General features: G+C 40.6%; 1 protein-coding gene across 7 annotated transcripts in view; it reads right to left on the reverse strand.

The window, feature by feature from the left end:
* The window catches only part of GRIA3 (glutamate ionotropic receptor AMPA type subunit 3), a 308,828-nt gene that overhangs the window by 110,967 nt on the left and 177,581 nt on the right, over window positions 1–20,280 (reverse strand). For all 7 annotated transcript variants that reach the window (XR_003509870.1, XM_027535412.1, XM_027535411.1 and 4 more), the window contains one exon: window positions 10,432–10,485. Coding sequence is in view for 6 of the 7 variants with exons in the window: in XM_027535412.1 (XP_027391213.1) it covers window positions 10,432–10,485 (54 nt within the window). In the remaining variant the exon portion in view is untranslated. The remainder of the gene's footprint in view (window positions 1–10,431; window positions 10,486–20,280) is intronic.

Genomic DNA, 20,280 nt, shown 5'->3' on the forward strand with positions numbered 1-20,280 from the left:
AATACGTGATAAGTAAGTTTACAAGTTTTTACTTTTTAACTCATACCTTTAGTTCAGAACAAAATTAACATTTAAAGTTCTTTAAGCCTTTTTAGTTTGTTTTCACATTTGTTTCAGGCTTTAAGTGCTTGTCCCAAGTATGTCTTCCAATAGCAACTGCTTATAAAAGGGCAGAAAATGTGTATTTTCTTATTTAATACATGCATTTAAATGTCAGTTCAGTTCAGTTGCTCAGTTGTGTCTGACTCTTTGTGACCCCATGGACTGTAGCATGCCAGGCTTCTGACTTCAAATGCAATTTCTATACCGTGAATTCTCTTTTCCTCACTGAACTTTACCTGCTATTAAACACTATATATCTTAAAATAATATATTTTTACCAAAGACAAAATGTATTCCAATAGATTTCTTTGATATTTTTGTGGAAAAGGATAACTCATTTTTTTTTCTTTTAGAATGTTCAAGTCAAATTCATGCTGAATGAGATATCAATGAATTTCCAACTAGAACCTTTCTTAGAACTGTAGAACGTAGAACCCCTTTTTCTGTCTACCCACTAAATTAACTTCCTTACTCCAAGTGCATCTTAAAAAGAATGTGCCCCGAATAAAAATTGTTATCTTCCCTTAAAATCTCTTCCTCTTCCTGTATCCTTTCTTTCAATTAGTGGCACTTTAGGCCAATTGGGTCACTGGGTATGGGGCCCAAACACCTGGTTTTTTTTTTTTTTTTTTTTAAATAAACTCAACAGATGAATGAAGCACAAGTGAGCTTAAGAGCCACTGGCCTAGATCATTGTCTTGGCTTCCTAGCTGGTGCTCCAGTTCTTTACTTTCCCAGTTTATCTTCCTAAAAAAATTTATCTTCCTAAAACACCCATTAGAGCATAATAGTCCTTTCCCCAAATCACTGCAATGACTCCCTACTTTCTACAGACATATTAACAGCTGAATATCCTGACTTGACCTTCAGGGATTTCCATTAGCTGTTATCTTTAGTTCTCTTGGCCTTATCCTCACCTTTTCCTTCAATAGGCCTCATGCTCTCACAGTCAAGCCACATCACACCCTTCTAAGCCTTTTTATTTTTGTTTCCTTTGTCTACAAAGGCCCTCACTTCATCCTTTAGAGCTCTGGGTATCTACTGAAGTTTCACTCGTCAAGCACCATTTCAGTTGGTAAATAATGATGAAGAAACATCTTAAAGTTGCCTCTGTATTCGCTACCAGTTAGTGAGGCCAGTTGTGCCCCTCTTTTGCTAGTATTCCATAGGCTCTTGCACATCCTAACTGCTTATGGGCTCTTGTCCTCCCTTCACTGTTGCATGTCTTCCTGGGCTTTCCATGTAATACGTTTATGTATAAACTCCACAATCTTATTGCTAAGTGACTGCAAGATTCCAAATCCCTTGCTGTACTAAGAGGAATTTCTGTTGAGCCCATTTTATTATTTCATAGGGATTTTAATGACTAGATGTGATGATCAGATACTCAAAGATCTTTCTGTGTCTAGACTAGATATCAAATTCTAGTGCTCCTTGAATTTTACCAATTCTGTTTGGTTGAAATTGTATTTTATTTTCTTGTTTTTTGCTCACTGCCATGGTGGTCTCCTTTCCTTTGGTTGTTCCAGTAAATTATGTGCAGAGGGAGAGATGAAAGGAGATGAGAGAAAGTAAAGAATGGTTGGAGGCAATCCTGCTCGCGGGTAGGGCAAGTTGAAACTCGACTTTCTCACTTCCTATGTTATAAGTAACTGTACACTTGACTATTTGCCTCTGTGCAACAAAGGCAAGGTTTGTTGGAAATATGAATATCATCTCCAGAAGTTAGATTTGTAGGTTTTGCTGTATTTCATCAGTTGCATTGCTTCTCAATCACATCACGTCTTTACGAGCCAGTGCACTGTTGCCCACACCTGAATCCAACAGTATAAAACCAACCATGACCTCTGTGCCTAATTCAGGGCTTGTAAGCTATTGGTACAGAGAAGGCAATGGCACCCCACTCCAGTACTCTTGTCTGGAGAATCCCATGGACGGAGGAGCCTGGTAGGCTGCAGTCCATGGGGTTGCTAAGAGTCAGATAGGACTGAGCGACTTCATTTTCGCTTTTCACTTTCATGCATTGGAGAAGGAAATGGCAACCCACTCCAGTGTTCTTGCCTGGAGAATCCCTGGGATGGTGGAGCCTGGTGGGCTGCCGTCTATGGGGTTTCACAGAGTCAGACATGACTGAAGTGACTTAGCAGCAGCAGCAGCAGCAGCAGTAGAAACTATTGGTATGTTTGATTAATTCTCCAAGGTCATCTTTTACAAAGACATTACTTCCACAACTGATATCCAAACACAGAGTGTCCCTGATTTGAGAATAGCCAGACAACTCAGTCTTCCAAAGATTCAAATGACTCTGGTATTATCCTGTCTCCCTTGATTTATTCATGTAATACTGCAACTCACTTTCCTTCTGGTAGTGTAGATAATTAGGATTTGGAAATATATATATTCAAGGCTTACTTTTAGAGTACTTCATTTTAAGATATTACGTGAAGATTTCCTTTATGCAATGTTATTGTTAGGGCACATTTTGTGCAGAGAGGAAAACAGAGACAAGATAAATTGGGTGACTTTCATTGAGTTGATGGTAGATTATGGGTGAGAAATGAGAAAGGTGGCTTGCCTATAGGAAAGATAAAAGCAGTAGAATGAAGGGTGGAAGGCTGCCAAGGACAAGCATCTATCTCACAATTTGGATGAAGGCTGGCTGTGCCTTTAGTGCCATCTGAATTGTTCATCTGGGTGATGCTTTGATAGGGAAATGAATACTTGTGGTGATTCAAGTTATCAGATTGCTAATGAGAGACACAAGTCTTTTTCTAGAAGCAGACACATCCTCCTGAGAGGGTGTAATGTATGGAGTTAAAGATTACACCACATAAATTAGCACTTGATTACAGGTTGCTTGTATTGTTCACTCCCTGTTTTATTCTCTAATCCAATCAACAAACATACTTTGAAATCTAAGTGCTATCTGTTGGTACAATGGTGAGCCATATCAAAATTAGTCCCTATCCTCACAACGCTTTAGTCCAGTGGGAGTTATTTGTATACAAATAATTATGAGTTGACATAAGTGCAATTAGTGGGAAAAATAGCCACTGATCTCTCTCTCTCTTTTTAAATAGGGTTATCCAAAATGTTCACTTGGTTTTTTTTTCTTCTGCAAGTATGTGTAGACTGGTGCTGGTCTGATGTTTGTTACCAGTCTGCGATGATAGAAGGAAAGAAATTGAGTGTAAGCCTTTATAACAATTTGCCAGGGTAATATGGCTGTTGAATCTAATACTAAATAATTGTGCATTATTTTACATGTCTTGTTTATTTTATGTTTTTTAGCCATTTATTTTTGTTGTGCTTTTATTGTGTGAGTATTTGGGGGGAAATCTGGCCTTTCTTTATGGATAGTTTGAGAAATACTGTTTTAGAGGATATGATGTGGGGGGCCTGGGGGAGAAAATAGAATTCTTTCAATGTATCTTGCTAGAACATTGAGTAGGAAGTGATCTTTCCTTGTTAATTTCAGGGGGAGGAAGGGATGACTATAATGGAGGTGTTTTTGGACAGGGGAAATGAGAGTTTCAAAGTTGGCTACTTCAAGCTGACAACTGCCTGTGCCTTTCTAAACGCACAGTAGGACATTGGACCCCTGCCCAGTCCTGGTTCCTCATTCCCTTGATACTCTGCTGCGTCCTGTCTCCATTTGGAGAAGAACATCAATCCTGCACCACCAGAGCACTTGTGTACCCAGGGTAGGTGACCGGGCTCCTGGCACTGAGGACCGGAGGGAGCTCAAGCCCACCTCCCTTGCCTGCAAGGCCAGGCTCCAGCCGAGTGAGCTCTGTGTTTACATGCCATCTGCTGAGGTGTCAGTGATCACAACACGTGACTTTGAATTTTTGAATTTTTTATTTAGAACATTAAAAATGGAAGAACAAAAGAAGGGAAAGAGTAGAGAACAGAACAAGAAGGCCTGGGAGGGGAAGGGAGCAGAAGGGAACAGTTGTTACTGGCAAGCAAAACAGCATGACTCAGTCTCATTCAAAATTGTTTTCCCTTTAAACAAAGTGGGCCCCTCTCTGTTTCAGCTACATCCCAAGATCTGGTAAGCTGCAGAGTTCACTTGTTTGAGCTTAGGTTACTCCTGGATTCCTCTTTGGGGTTCAATTTTTTGAATAATGCTTATGCCTTAGTAAAATTTTAGACAAATTAGATACAGTCTAGTAATCCCCATCATTATTTCCTGGCAGACTAATCATATGAATGGGGCAGATGGGGAAGGAAAGAGAGAAGAGAGAGCAAGAGAAAGGAGGGGGATGAGAAAGCAGGGGAGAGGACTGTGTGTGTGTGAGAGAGAGAGGGAAAGAGAAGAGGGCAGAGGAGGGGAGGGAGGGAGAGGGAGAATGAATAAGAAATGAATGTGTCAGGGGGCACTGATAGAGATGCTGTCCTTGTTTTTTTTTCAGCCTTTTTCTTTCTGATTACTTCACCCTCATAAATTTATAGTTTATACATCATTCATATACATGTATGTCTTTGCAAATGTTCTTTTGTGACCTTCGTGAGGCTGTCCTTCTGTCTCACTGAGATGCTTGAATGGGTAAAATGAGAAGAGCAAGGTGCTCTTGGTAAAGAGTCTGACCAATGTGGATTGGAAATCTAGCTTGGTAATGGATTTGCTGGGAGACTCTGGACAAATCATGTGTCTTTTCAGAGGCCATTTCCCAGTCTCTGAAAAGCTTGGGGACGTGAGTAGGTAAGAAGGCTGTTCTCACTGGAGAGATTAAAGAGAAAGTCTACATAAAACAGGTAGCACAGCAGGGTGGCATCTCAGATAGTTTCCTTTCCCCTTTCTCCCCTGGCACAATGGCTAACTTGATCTCCGGCTCCCACGGCCCCTTACCACTTGCAACTGACACTGCATTACTTGCTCCTGTATGGCCCCCAACTGTCCCCAACCCTGAGATCAGTCTCAGCCTAGGCAAGGAAACTGTCGTGTCTTCTAAGGTTGAGTTAACTGGTGCAGGACTCAATGAGTCCTACTATGGCTCAGTCTCACAGGGGCACCTCAGATGCTTGGAGATTTTTGTTTTATTTTGGGGGCTGGGTATTGAATATCTGTTGTTGGACCATCTCAACCCAGATCCAGTTTGTGTGGTGTGTGTGTGTGTGTGTGTGTGTGTGTGAACTGTTAGACAGCTTTGATGGATCCTTCAGAGCTGCAGCTCTGTTTAGATTGTAGCTAAGGGCACTCAACACCTCTTTTGGCTTTTGCCCACTTGGACTGACTTGAAGTCTGCCTGGTGACTTGATATTCCAAGGCTAATGATGTACTGGTTGTGCTCCCCCACTTACACTATCAGGGTCTACCCAGCTGCTGTGCCTAAACTCCTGGCTTTCCCTGGTCCAAACAGACCCTTTAGGAGGGAAGAAATGAGGAGCTGGAAGTCACCTTGGCATGTTTTTCAAATTTTAGTCTCTAATATACCACCTTTGGGGGCTTCCCTGGTGGCTCAGTTGGTAAAGAATCTGCCTGCAATGCAGAAGACCTGGGTTCAATCCCTGGGTCAGGAAGATCCTCTGGAGAAGGAAATGGGAACTCACCCAAGTAATCTTGCTTGTGAAATCCCATGGACAAAGAAGCCTGGTGGGCTACAGTCCAGGGGGTCGCAAAGAATCAGACATGACTTAGCGACTAAACCACCATATCACCTTTACAGTTTTTTCCCATATAAGTGGATCATCTGAACTATTATTTACCTCATATATTTTCCTTATGTTGACTAAGTTTTTTAACCTAAATACCTAATTTAGCTTCACACAATTGACAGGAGAGTGAATCTTTTTCTAATACACACTTAATATAGATGCAAAACCAATCAGTCTAAGACGTTTGCTATATACTACCTAAAATCGTCGCATGTACAAATATACTTTGGAGAACCTTGATGTGGTCTATTTGTTCATTTTATAGATGAACCAGGTTCAAAGAGGTTTCATTGTCACAGGCTAGTCAGATCAGTTCTTGGGACTCAAACCTTCCTCCGAGCTCCTGGTCTAGTGCTTTCCGCCCCCCCCCCCCCATTATGCCTAGGTTAGTCTAGGGTTCTGCATACTATTATTGATATATATGAAACAAATCACAATACTCAACATGCCTGGGAATGCAGTGGAAAGGATCCTGATCCAGGACCTTGCCATGAAAGAAAAAGACGTTGCTTGACTGACAAATTGTATACATGCTGGTTACCTCTGGTACTAAAGTAGAGAAACATTTCCACCATAAGAAGAGTTCTGGAAGAGGAAATAACAATCAGATGAACTTACTTGCAAAGCAGAAATAGAGACATAGATATAGAGAACAAACATGTGAACACCAAGAGGGGAAGGGAGGGCAGGATGAATTGGAAGATTGAGATTGACATATATACACTACTATGTATAAAATTGGGCTTCCCTGTGGCTCAGATGGTAAAGAATCTGCCTGCAGTGCAGGAGATCCAGGTTCGACCCCTGGGTCGGGAAGATCCCCTGGAGAAGGAAATGGCAAACCACTCCAGTATCTTTGTCTGGAAAATCCCATGGACAGAGAAGCCTGGCGGGCTGCAGTCCATGGAATCGCAAAGCATCAGGCACGACTGAGTGACTAACACTTTCAATTCTACTTTCATGTATAAAATAGGGGCTCCCCTGGTGGCTCAGATGGTAAAGAATCTGCCTGTAATTCGGGAAACCCAGGTTCAATCCTTAGGTCAGGAAGATCCCCTGGAGAAGGGAGCCAGTATTCTTGCCTGGAGAATTCCATGGACAGAGGAGCCTGGCAGATAACAGTCCATGGGGTTGCAACGAGTCAGATGTGACTGTGTGACTAACACTTTCACATTCATGTATAAAATAGACCACTAAGGAGAACCTACTGTATACCACAGGGAACTCTATGCTCTGTGGTGACCTAAATTGGAAGGAAATTTAAAAAAGAGGAGATACATGTTTATGTATAATTGATTCACTTTGCTGTATAGCAGAAACTAACACAACATTGTAGAGCAACCATACTCCATTAAAATTTTTTTTAAAAAAGAAATGATACCACCAACTGATACAGAATTTGTAAGAGACTTACTCGTTTGTTATTGGCATGTCCACTTCTGCCCTGACCAGATCACGTCTCTGGCCAATGCTCCGAAATCTTTTGTTTCTTCCAAGGATTTCAACAAGTTAGTTTTTGCATCCTGTTGTTCATTCTGAAATGTACACCTTGACCTGTGACCTTGACCTTGACTTGAAGCAATCACAGAATATCCAAGTCTTCTCATTTTAGGATTGCTACCAGGAAAGGTCCATGTAAAAGCACATGGAAGTCTTTGCCAGATAGATAGGACCCGGTAGCAAAGGGGATGTTTGGAGCTCTGGAGCAGGTGGTTCCAGAAAGCTTAGGCAGGCAGTGTGAGTGTTTTTGACTTTGCATTTGTAGAAGAAGGCAGTGCTTCTGAATAGTTGTTGCTCCAAGATTCAGACAAGAACCTGTTCCCTTGTGTGTGTCCTCAACTTTTGTTCAGCTGGCTCATCTTGAAAGGAAACACCTTCTTAGCTCCACTTACCCGTTTTTGATTATCTAAATGATGTCTAAATTGCTATGGTTTGCTGTGTGTTTATATGTATATGTGTCTTTGGGGTATTTTTATCTGCTTAAAAAATCTGGTAACCACAGAAGAGATAATGCATCTCATATTTTTATCAGAGATGAGTAACAATTCCTATCTGTATTGACCATATGAAATTTGATATAGAGAACAGGAGCTTATGGAAACACATGGCTCGGTGTAAATGGAAAGAAGGTCACTAGAGGAAGAGAAGGAGTGGCTACTGAAAGTATAGCAAACAAATTCACGTTTTCATCATCCAGACTGACATGACACTATATATTCCATTCTTTCTGAGGAAATGGACTTTGCGTATTCCTATAGTAGGCATCCTTCCATGGTTGCACAATTTTGAGATCTGTGGTAGGCACCCAGCTGACCATTCTTCTCCCCAGCCTTGTCCTAATGATTCTCTCTTGCTGTTCTGTCACTCCATACTCTTTCCCTTCCATCAGGTCTGGTTCTCCAAATGGAAACCAAAGTGCTGAAGGATTGTCAGTAGGATTAGGGAGGCCCAGTTAGAAATCCAGGATGGGCAAGGTCTTTAGAGATCATCTGGTCACCTTCTGCCAACTGAGACAGTCATTGATGTGCTTGGTTCAGGCTCAGATCTTTTAACACAGAAACTGCCTCCAGGCCTTGAGTTGGCCAACAGCCTCCAGCTTCAGGTGCCTTCAGGATTTTCCTCAGTTCTCAAGCAAGAGGTGTGTGCTTCCCAGACATCTGCCAGCCAATGGCTGAGCAAGGTTGGGGTACGATGGCTTGCCATTTAGGGGCAGCATGGGGGAGCTCCCTGTTGTGCTATCCCATGGTCTGAAGATTTTTTTTATGAAACTTCCTTCCTTCACTGGTATCAGACCTGTGTTGTGTTCTTCTCTTTTATTTTTCACATGTATTATTCCCAATAAATTGTCTTGTACCTCCACTTATATGTTGGTATCTGCTTCCAAAGGACCCAACCAATACATCAGTGAACTCCCCACTCCCATCTGAGTTTTATAGCAAGGAAACCGAGGTCGTCAAAGGTGAAGTGACCTACTTAAGGTCCCATAGCTAGCTAGTAGCCAAGTGCTCTTCCCCAAACTTCAGTCATCCATGTAGCACCACAACTGCATACACCCTCAACAGATTTTGCTGTATGTGTTTATAGCAACATGCTATTGTTTACTTGATACATTTGACAGATAAAAATTTATTTCCTTTGTTGTTAACTCTCTAACCCTGTACGAAGTAACACCATCCATAAAATTTGGATTTTGATGTGCTAGTTTTATGGTTTTCTAACACATAGTAAATAAACACATTTACCATTATAATAAAAAAAAAGTTTGTGTGTGCAATATCTAAAGTCATCTCATGTACCATCAGTGATGAGTGAACCCTAGGCAGAAGAGAGGAGAAAGGGGGAGGGAAGAAGAAAGAAAGAGAGGAAGGAAGGAAGGAGAGAAATCAAAATACTCATGGGTGGGGAAGCAATGGTAAAATCCATCAGTAAGTGCCTCAGGTACCTTCCTGTAACTTCCATGTTTCCTGCCAAGCCCTGGTCTAACCCTCAGTGAGTCAACAAACATCCTTTACTTATCAGTTACCTAAAAACAAATTGGATGTACTCAGATGTAAATTAAGAATCAACATTTCTCCTCCCAAAAGAATCAATCCGTTTATCCCTACAATGGACTGAAGTGCTCCACTTTGAGCAATTTATTGGAGAAGATGCATACAACATTTCAAAGCAGTAGCTCTAATCGTCATCTTACAAAGTGTTTGAGTGCACATACTTCTTAAGAAGAAGGTTTAAGTAACATTTTCTTACCCATTAAAAAAAGTCATTATTAAAACAAAATAAGATATTTTTCTTTAAGAAATCTAAGAATATAATTACAATAATTTCTCACCTTTGTTTCTGTTCTTTTGGTTTAAGAGCTCTGTAATGATTCTCTTGTGCTAATGAAATAAATTTGGGGCTAGAACTCATATTATGTAATAATTTAATAGATTCTTAGTATCAGTGATAATTTAGCATTCCCCTTTCATTTCAGGGAGATAGTATTATTCAGAAGCACTGCCAAACAGATATTACCGATTTAGAACCCATTTTATAATTCCTAAACCAATTGTCCTTTCAGAGAAAGAAGAGCTATAAACCAACCTTAATGAAATACTAATTTCTAGAACGTCACAAAGTTTAAAGGCATGGGGACTTTGAAGTTAAAGATTCAAGTTGGATTTTACTATACTTAGAAAGTTGGCTATACCCTTTGACAAGATCACCGAGTGTTCCTTGTTCAAGCCTACTTTTTCACATCTGGTTTGAAAAGATTTGGTAGTGGACTGTTTCTAGAAAGACAAATCCAGTACAAATGTACACATACGCTTGGATTAATTGGGGGAAAGAGTCTGATTCTTGTATCCTGTGTTCCTTGTTTTACATTTCAAACCTGATTAAAATGGTTGACATTTCAAATCCAAGTTAAATCTAAGAATAATCAGTGAAGAATCATATCAAATTATTATTTTTGTAAATGAGGAGAGAATATAAGCTTCACAGCTAAAACAGAGACAGCATAATTGAGAACAGGCTATTGCATTCAGGTTTTTGTATTTATGGACTCATTTCTCCAAGTGTCTAAAAAACACATTAGGCTTCTCTCATATTTCTTTTTGAGATAATTACAGGGGACACAAACTAAACAGGATATAATGCCCTGGAAAACTTGAACTCTGTTGTTCTTACCAGGTTAGCAAGCATGTAGTGGTAACCTCTTGAATGTTTCCCCAGGATCACAACCTGCAGAAATAAAAGATAATAAATATCGTTTACTCAAGGACATTTTTCAATTGCACAGTCATTAGGATGGCTACAGCAAATTACTTTTAAATAATCGACAAAGTGTTAGGTCTTTTATCCACAGTAAATCATAGTGACTTGGGCCAGATTGCTTTTTGTTGCATTTTCCTTTCAGGCAGAGGATAACAGGACGAACTGCTAATATGAAAGTTAAAAATGTCAACAACAGGGGCAAAAGAAGCTCTCTAAACTTCCAGGTCAGTAGCATCAGTGTCACTTAAAATAGATGGCAAAAGCGATGAAGCTGATGAGCCCTCACCCGTGAACTGGATTTCTGTACTTAGCTGCTGAGCCAGAAAATGGGCTGAACTTTGCATACAAATTAGAAAATAGAATGTATGGTACATTTTCCTTTCTTTATCTGGAATGCTTAGGGAATAGAACACACAAGGAATGGGGTTAATGGGATTTTCAGGTTAATCGAGGTTGCTTTGGCTTATTGAAAACTTTTCTAGCAGAAGTGATTTGAGGGGAAAAAAAAAACTTTCCTAAAATGCACGCCTGCCTTTTCCCACCTTAATATGAAAGACTTGTGAACATCTGTACCTCTTTTGGTGCTGACTGTGACACCCTAGGCTGTGGGGGAGGGGACTTTTCCCCTAGGGGACATCTGGTGATGCCTGGAGACATTTTGGTTGTCCTATCTGGGAGGGGTGACAGTGCACAGGGCAGCCCTACAGCAAAGAATTATCCAGCCAGTAGCGATTCCCTGGTGGCTCAGATGGTAAAGCATCTGCCTGCAATGAGGGAGACCCGGGTTCGATCCCTGGGTCGGGAAGATCCCCTGGAGAAGGAAATGGCAACCCACTCCAGTACTCTTGCCTAGAAAATTCCATGGATGGAGGGGCCTGGTGGGCTACAGTCCATGGGGTCACGAAGAGTCGGACACGATTTCACGAAGTGTCAGTAGTGCTGAGGCTGAGAAGCCATGCCTTAAGGTCATCACTGTTAGCCTAATTTTCATGAGAAACACTGTATCAGCACCAAGTTTTACAGTTCACACAGTGCATTTTTATTATCTGAAAACATATAGGTGGATTGAATACTTTCCAACTAAAGGTATCGGTTGGAAGTTGGAAGTTTTTGACAAAATACCTGACATAAGCTTATTTCCTTACAGTTAAGTACAGGAAAAATCCTGGTTAATTAAGGATTTTATAAAATGTCATTTTATTGAGGACTGACTATGTGCAGAGTAGTATATGGGAATGGGAACAGGGCGGGGGATAAAATAGAGGTTAAAGACACTTCCAGAGGCAGAACCAGGTTTTACAGAAGCTTGAAGCTAATTTCACTTTATGAGCCCTCTTCTAGAAAAATAACACAAAAGTATGAATATCGTATTTGGAACTTGTGCAAATAAAGGGCCATTAAACTTCATCATACATTCCTCTATGGACACAGCTGTCAAGGGTCTAAGAACAATTGGAGAAAACAACATTGTGTACATCTCAGACCAGAACTACATATAAAGGGCCGCTATGATAATATTAAAACCAGCTACCCTTAACTGAATGCCTAGTATTTGTAAGCACTATGCTAGGTGCTGTATTCCCTGGAACAATTTAACAGCTTAAGTACCACTGGTTTCATTCTGAGATGAGGAATCTCAACCAAAGAGAATTTTTGTAATTTACCCAAGGCCATATAGCTAAGAAATACTAAAGCTGGACTTAGAACATAGGTCTGTGTACCTCCAGAACCCACTCTTGGCAGTACATTACATGGTTTCTTAATATGTGCTAAATGTCAAATGTCAATAATGACTTTATGTTCTTGGAGAAGAGGACGGAGAGACATCCACAGTCTGCTGGGAGGGATAGAGGAATGGAAACACGTATGTAAATAGCATGCTTATTTTCAGTCATTTCAAGTCCAGAGAGGGAGAGAGCTGATTTCAAGTAATTTAAAATATAAGCCACATATCTAACTGATTACTTATGGAGGGAATGAAAGGTTAATGATTGTCTTGAGGAGGTGATTTCTCACACCGCCATGACATAAAATGAGCTGTTAGGTATCTGCTGGGATGTATTCTTCAGTGTCCGCTGGCAAAAAACATCCTTCTTGGTGACATCTGTTAACTTTTGATGGCAAGTTGGGACCATACATTTATTGAATTTTTAATTCCCTGACAACCCTCAACACAATAAAATCAGGGGGGTTTGAGTTCTGTTAGAAAAATGAGTCAGATTCCTGAGACATCTGGGAGAGCTTGGAGAGAAATAAAGAAGTGAGCCCAAAGGAAACAGAGTAAGTCTGTCTTGCCAGACGCAGGCTTTAGTCTCCTTTGGAGAATCAGGAAGACAAGAGGGAGCCATAGAAAACATAAGTATTGTTAGATGAGCCCCCTCAAAGAGAACCCAGGTGCCCAACCTTGTCACGTACTCAGCTTGATTAGAGGCAAACCACTTTCTCCAGCCTCCATCACCTTATCTGTAATCTTGGACCATGAGCCTGGCCTTTCCTATCTCAGCAGTGTTGTCAGGATCAAACTGAATAACATTTGTAAAAGGATTTGGGATGTGCATCATGTAATGACGTGGGGTTAAATAACTGTGGAGAGGGGTCATTTACTAAGATATTGTTTCTGTTTCAGAAAAACTTGAAGCTATTAGAATACCCACTTTAACTCATGCCCAGATGGTCTGTGTCAAATAAACTCACTTATTTGAATTAGCTCTCTCACAGTACTGCCCTTTTGAAATTAAGCTTAAACTGGAAGAGATGGGAAAGTTATCTAAAGATAGGAACCTTTAGGTGTCACAGAGAGTTAAAGGCTGTAATTATTTCTTCATCTTTCCTTTCAGTGCCTTCTTCACTCTTAGTTAACTTACAGTTCCTACCAATCTTGGTTTTCCAGTTCACAGTAAATGAAAAGCTACAGATCGAAGGAGGTGTCTATGGAGAGAGGGGAGCGATGTTAGAATGAGGTACATTGGCAGCAGAGGAAGTGATGGACTGACTTAAAGAGGAAGGAGGAGTCCGGGGGAAAAAAATAGATGACATTGTACTACAGTATAATCATGGATGTTCATCCTGAGTGCCTGAGTCATCAGGGTATGGCTTGTTGTGTTCAGTAATTTCTGCTGAAAAACCTGGGGAAATTAGAATACATTTTAGGGAAGGTTTCCATCAGAAATGCTCAAATTCCCAATACCTAAGATAATACATTTCAATTATCTCAAGATCTTACTTACGTAGGACGGCAACAGTCCTATGGATGTGAGCTAAGTGAGGCCTCACTGCCAAAAGTGTCATGTTTTGCTCTTGGTCTTTCCTTTTTTTGAATTTTTGGTGCAGGGCTTGTGGGAAGAAGGGTGGGATGGAAGGCGTGTGTGTAATACTGTGCACAAATGAACTAGTTAATGACAGTGGTTCTTGTTCAGTTAGTCTTAAATTTTCTTCTTTCCATCTGTTACAAATGAACAAGGCATAAATTGTACCCTCAGTTCTTTAATGACTCTGGTAACCAAGAGAATATTCAACTTTGCTTTTATAGCAATTATAATCGCTCTTCCTGAATTAGTTTCAGAACTTCAAGTATAAAAGCCATTTTACAGTCTACTGTGACATTTCAGGAGGAAATACCCAATTCCCAAATCCATGTTGTGTATTCGCTGTGCCTGTCTAAGATTTGTTGAAGAAGATGGATGGCTTGATGTGATGGCAGATATGATCAATGCAAGAAGGGAACAAGTGTGAAATGTAGATAAAATTCATTGTTTTAAGGAGATTTATTTTTGTGCCCACAAATAGGACCTGAAAGAAAAAAGTGCCACAATCCTCCTTCAGTGAGACTTAGACAATAGTTTTATTCACAGAAGAAAAAGCTCTTATATATGAACTCACTGAACCATGCATGTAGCAGAGCATTAAATTATTTGTTACAGAAGTCAGTGAATCATAGTTGACCCACTGGGGGGAGACGTCCCCTTGTTGACACCTCCATCCACTTCTCTGTGAAATTGGGGGCTGGGTATTATTGAGCAGCTAAAAATAATTCAGAAAATGTTGAGTTGCTTTTCTAGAGGCCCTTTCTTTTCCGATTTAATGCTTAATCTGCATAATTTTAGAAATTTGAAGTTAAATTGCTCCATAAGACTACTTGAGAGAGGCCCACAGACCCTTTGGGAGCAAAAGCATCTGTTTTTCTATGCTCACATTAAAAAAAAAAGTATGTGTGGAAAAGTGTCTATGTTTTTTCCCCTTAGATCCATCTGGTATGCAGATTAAGTTATTTGCAGACCTAAGTATCTCCATGTTTGGGTTTTCTACATCAGTGCCAAAAAAGGATCTATGTATAAAGATTGATCTTACTTTGAGTACAGAACATGCCTTGCTGTTCACCTTAATCTGTTTCTCTTTGATTTAGGTATCCTGAGAATGTTTGGAGGGCTGGGGAGCGAGATGAAGCAGGTTTCTGATGTTAATTCACCAGATTTACCCATTGTATAGATATTTTCTCTTTAAGAAAAAACTATTAGACCACGTATGTGTGTGTGTGTGTGTGTGTGTGTGTGTGTTCAAAGAGAAGACATTTTTTTCAATTGCTCTCCCTTTTCTGCTTCCTCAGTTACAAGAAGATACTGCTATCCTGTGGCAACCTATCTAATTTCAGCAGACTGAGATTAGAAAAATAATTCTAAAGGAATTAACTTCTGATATATGTAGCAGAAATCAGCCTCAGAATATGCCAGACTTCCCAGAAGAAACCTTCCATCAGATAAGATAAAAGCCGTTCATTTTCTTGAATGAAAACCCCAAGCTACTAAATTGCTTTAGTTTTAGTAAACATATATCAGAAGTCAATTTCTTTAGAATTATTTTTCTAATAATCTCAATCTGCACACACTGAATGTCAGGAATTCATATTGCAGGCATCTGACTTGAATACATGTGCTGGATTAGTGAAGCAGAAAAGAGTCAGTCACCCATACCAGAGTCAGTCCAATGGCGATGGGGAGGGTGCAGATGGAAAAAGAAAGGCTGAAGCTTTTCACAAAGAAGGAAAATGGGAGGATAACCGAGAAATTTCATCAGCGTGTATACAGTCTACAGGGAAAGCTTATGCAGAGAGAAAGCAATTGAATAGGGCATCCAATAAAATGCTAGGATGTGAGGATTAGAGGACAAAGATTTCACCCAAGAACATGTGTTTGGGAAGTTTCACTTTCCAGATTTCAATATTACATTCACTGTGACTGAATAGAATATGCAGAAGATTTAAATAGCAGGAGAGGCAAAGAGAACATACAAATAAGAGGCAATAAATGGCCACAACTAAGTTACAGGAGCAACATCATTCTTGCCTGGAGGACTAAAAGACCATTTCAACACATGTTGATCTTGGTGAGAATGCCTCATTGTATTAACCCTAAAACATTATTTCTCAAATTTCATATCCTCAGAAATTTCCTTAATAATTTGTATCTATCCACATACCACACTATCATTTTCTTGATATTTATCTCTATAGCTGCTTGTTTACTTAAATTTAGCAGTGTCCAAAGCAATAATATCCATGAAACTACATACAAGAAAATAAATACAACTGTGTGAAAACAAAATCTATTCATCCCGATGTCACTGCAAATCCTCTGGTGTACCGTCAGGAGTAGTGGCGAATATTGCCTTAATGCAGCTGTGTCTTTAGGGAAGAGAATACAGACCATGCCTTCCTGTCCGGACAAAACAAGTTTTATTTGCCTTATGGTTCAAATCTTAAGAGTATCTCCATCTACTTTCAAAGGGTCATGAGTCTTGTAAGGGAGCAAGATGATGGGCAGTTTGGGAGGTAGCAGATAATGCCCAAGGCTGCGTACAAATGACAAATGTGGAAACTTACAAAGGCTTTCCTAAGGCAATTTACTTGTACTGCCCCACCTAGGAAGCCCAGCAGCTTTGATCGGCTAGAGTTCTTGGTCATAGGGCAAATAATAAATACTTAAAATATCTGGACTTTTCCATCAGCCTAACTTCCGGTAAAATGATGCATTTCCAAACACTGTGTCTTTTCTTAAAGTATCTCATCTAGAAGACCTTTCACACCACCCTATTTCTATTTGCAATACTCTAGGTTTTTTCCCAAGAGGCGAGGTATGGGTGATTTAAACCACTATTCAACCCAGAGTAATACAGCAAGAAAGAATATTAATTTCTCTTCAACATAGCCGTATGTCTGACTTTTGTAGTCTCTGCATTTTGTATCAGCTATCTCCCTAAATCACTGATAACTTATTTTAAACAATATATTTTAAATAGCAGTGTCCTTTATGCATTCTTTTATGAAATTACTGTCAACTTTTATGTTCACACTTACAGCTTTTGTTTTAATATTTACAACTTTATGCTATATCAAGTTGTATCTTTATGCATATCAACTTTATGCTATATCAAGTTGTATCTTTTTTCTTTTCTCTGTAGATGTTGTAAAATTGGACCCAAAGCCCTATAATCTTGAATGTCAAGACCTACTTGAAGGACTGTACAAGTGGTGAGTAGAAAGCTTGGCAGTGCCACTGGATTCGTTACTTGGATTAAAGGAAAAGGAAAGGCATCATCTGGCATAAGGCTGAGTAGTCATTCCAACATGTGTTTTTTCCCAGCCACAACCACTTGGATATGGGCGGGATATTGCAAGACTTCCTTCACTGGCCCAGGACCCACACTTTCCCATCTGTAGATATTTATCAGGATCAAGAATTCTAGTATCTCACCTGAAATGATAGAGTTGAAACTTGTAAGAGTCTAAAACTCTTCATAGATGTGATATGAATCACCCTGAAAGCTTACAAGAAGTATTTGTTAAAGATGCTATTCTAGAAAGAGCTGTGAACCTTGGAGTCAGGTGGTTCTGGATTCAAATCCTACCATTTACTTATTAGCTCCATTACACTGTGCAAAGCCGAGCCATGGACGGTCGGGTAGAGTTTTAGACACCCAGGTTCATCCCAGGATGTAGAGGCCTTTAAGCTGGGAGGGGAGAGGAAGAAACACGGGGTGTGGAAAATGAGATGTTCTCCTTCGAACTCCTTGATTTTGCCTCTGTGAATGCATTTTCTGTCTGTGCAACGCTTCCAACATTTGACACCCTACTCTGGGAAATTTTCTGATTGCTGAAGGAAGCAAGTAAACATGTCTTCATTTTCAAATAAAAGAAAATATATCTCAGAAACCCAGTGTGCTTCCTGGGCTTTTGGTTTTCAGGATAGTTCCTTATTTGGCAAGTTTCTCTCTCTTCTGGGAGCCGTGTCGTTTAAGTTTATCTCAATTTGCAAATGGATGACAAATGATAGAAACTTAGTTTCTGGGCTGTAAAATATAGAATTCTCCTAATTTGCAAATGTGTGGTTTGGTCTTTCACTTTCACTATTTGAATTTCCATTCTCTTCCTCATCTGATAGCTCATGCACTTTTGTGATCATGCTGATACAATAAACTATTGGTAGCTTGAAGTCAGCCATAGTGGAAGTATTTATTGGTCTGGCCAAAAAGTTAGTTTGAGTTTTTGTAAGATGGTATGCAAAAGCCCAAATGAATTTTTTGGGGTAATCCAATACATCACAGAAATTAGCCAACACTACAAATTAGAACTCCCCCCAGCCTCACCTTGAAAGTCAGTTTACCTGCATACCACTGGACTCAGAAGTACCCAGTGGATGGAACGGCTGCTTCTCTTAACCACATTTCATTCATTCCTTCTTTCAGTGAACATTTGTTGAAGGCCTGCTCTGTACCGATCCTGGGCCCAGACACTGGGGAGGCAGAGGTCACCAGAACCTGGTGCCTAGCCTGGAGGATCTCACCATTAGAGTAGGAAAGATTGCCAAGTTAAGAGACAGCTATAACCCATCAGGAGAAGTGTGAGAACAGAAATATGTACAGCATACTGAGAATGATTAACTCATAACCTGCTAGAGATAGAAAGGACTTTGTCTCCAACTAAAGAATTTTTTCCTGTGGTTTTTATAATTGGGAGCCTGACAAACAGGTGACTTAAAGAGAATGCTATTTTGAAAACAAAGAGATATCTATTTCAGAGGGCGATTTCTCTTGATTTCAGGACAGTCTTGCTGTTTTACAGTGCTTACACACTAGAGGGGAGATTTTTATTTGGACCAACTATAGGGATTTGTTGTAATGGTAAGCCAGGGCTGGCTCCATAAGAAATTGTGACTGATATGGTTCACTGGAAAAGCTAAGTTAGAAGGGGTATAAGTGGTTATATAGTAAAGAAAAGGTGATCTGCTAAGGGCAGTGCATCCTAGCTATGCCAAGTCCAAGTTGTGAAACATTAGGCAAATTACCTGACCTCTCAGTTTCAGTTTTCAAGCTGTAAAACAGGGAACATAATAGTTGAGAGGCAGTGAAGTAGGGTGGTCAAGAGTATAGGCTAGACTACCTGGGTTTAGGTCCCTACTTTGCCCTTTAATAGCTATGTGACTTTGGGCAGTTAACTTAAACTCTCTGATTCAATGAACTTGTCTGTAAAATGGGTCTATCATTAGTACCTACCTCACAGAATCTCAGTGAGGAATAAATGAAATGCTGTATCAATGTCTACAGCTCCTAACACAGTGCCCAACGCTTATCCTACCTATCTTAGTTACATTTCCCCTTCGTTATTGCTACTGTGATGTTTCCCCTATCTATCCTTCTCTGTAGCAATCACATCTATTCTTCAAGGCACATCTCATATGCAGCCTCCTCCATGAAGCCTTCCCTGATTTTATGTCCTCATTCTTAAAATGGAGAGATGTAGTTTCCTGCTGCTATGGGGTGAGGGATTTGGAGAGACATCAGAACTTGGTGTGGAGGGGTATCGAGGGCACTGATCTGGATAGCTCTGGGTTGGAGGTACAGGGAAGGAGCTGAGGTTTGCACTTAGAGCAGAGGGGTGAATTGAACTGGGGGTAAACCAACAGCAAAGTAATTCACACTGCCACCTGCCACTGTCCTGCCTCCAACATTGATCAGGACCATGAATTCAAACCACCTAGAAAGTGTGTCTCGGAAGAAGTTGTGTGTGGGGAGGCAGGGGATGGTTCTGCCCACAGACAAAGAAGCGCAGGCCATCACCTAATTTTTCATGTGTAGGTGTCACAGTGTTTCTGCCACAGAAGAGAATGGGGGTGGGGGGACAGTGAGAGGGGTGAGAGCAGAAATTTGGCACAGTCAGTAAGATGGATGTCTACACCATTACTCAGGGGTCTTGGATTGCCCCACTCTGACAGTAACAACTGGACTTGGCCAATCTACGCTTCATTTCAGGAGCAAGGAGGCATGGCTGTTCCAGGCTTTCTCACTTGAATCCACAGAGGCTGTGGCGGTAGAGAGAACACTAAGGAACATGATCCACCTTCCTTGGAGGCTCAACCTTGGGGCGGGATGGATCACCTGGGGTGTCTGTGAAGATGCAAGTACCTGGGCACCACTCTTCAGAGAGTCTGATTCACAGAGTCTGGTTTAGGACCCTGGAGTCTCGTTTTAACACACAGTTGACTGTGATGTGCACCGAACTTAAAGAACTAGCTATCCGTATGATAATAAATGCACTTTGAAAAACTAAAAGCAGGATCGTCCATGACTGAGTCTCATGGAAAGGAGTAGGAAGGGAGATATTGAACTTACGGGGTGCAACCTTGGAGAACTGCCCCGGGAAGCCCTGGGCAGGTAGGGGCCAGCCTGAGGACACCTGCGCAGACGCCTGGGAAAGGTGCCAAAGGGGGAATT

The sequence above is a fragment of the Bos indicus x Bos taurus genome, chromosome X, assembly GCF_003369695.1.
Source record: "Bos indicus x Bos taurus breed Angus x Brahman F1 hybrid chromosome X, Bos_hybrid_MaternalHap_v2.0, whole genome shotgun sequence".
Taxonomy (NCBI): Eukaryota; Metazoa; Chordata; class Mammalia; order Artiodactyla; family Bovidae; genus Bos; species Bos indicus x Bos taurus.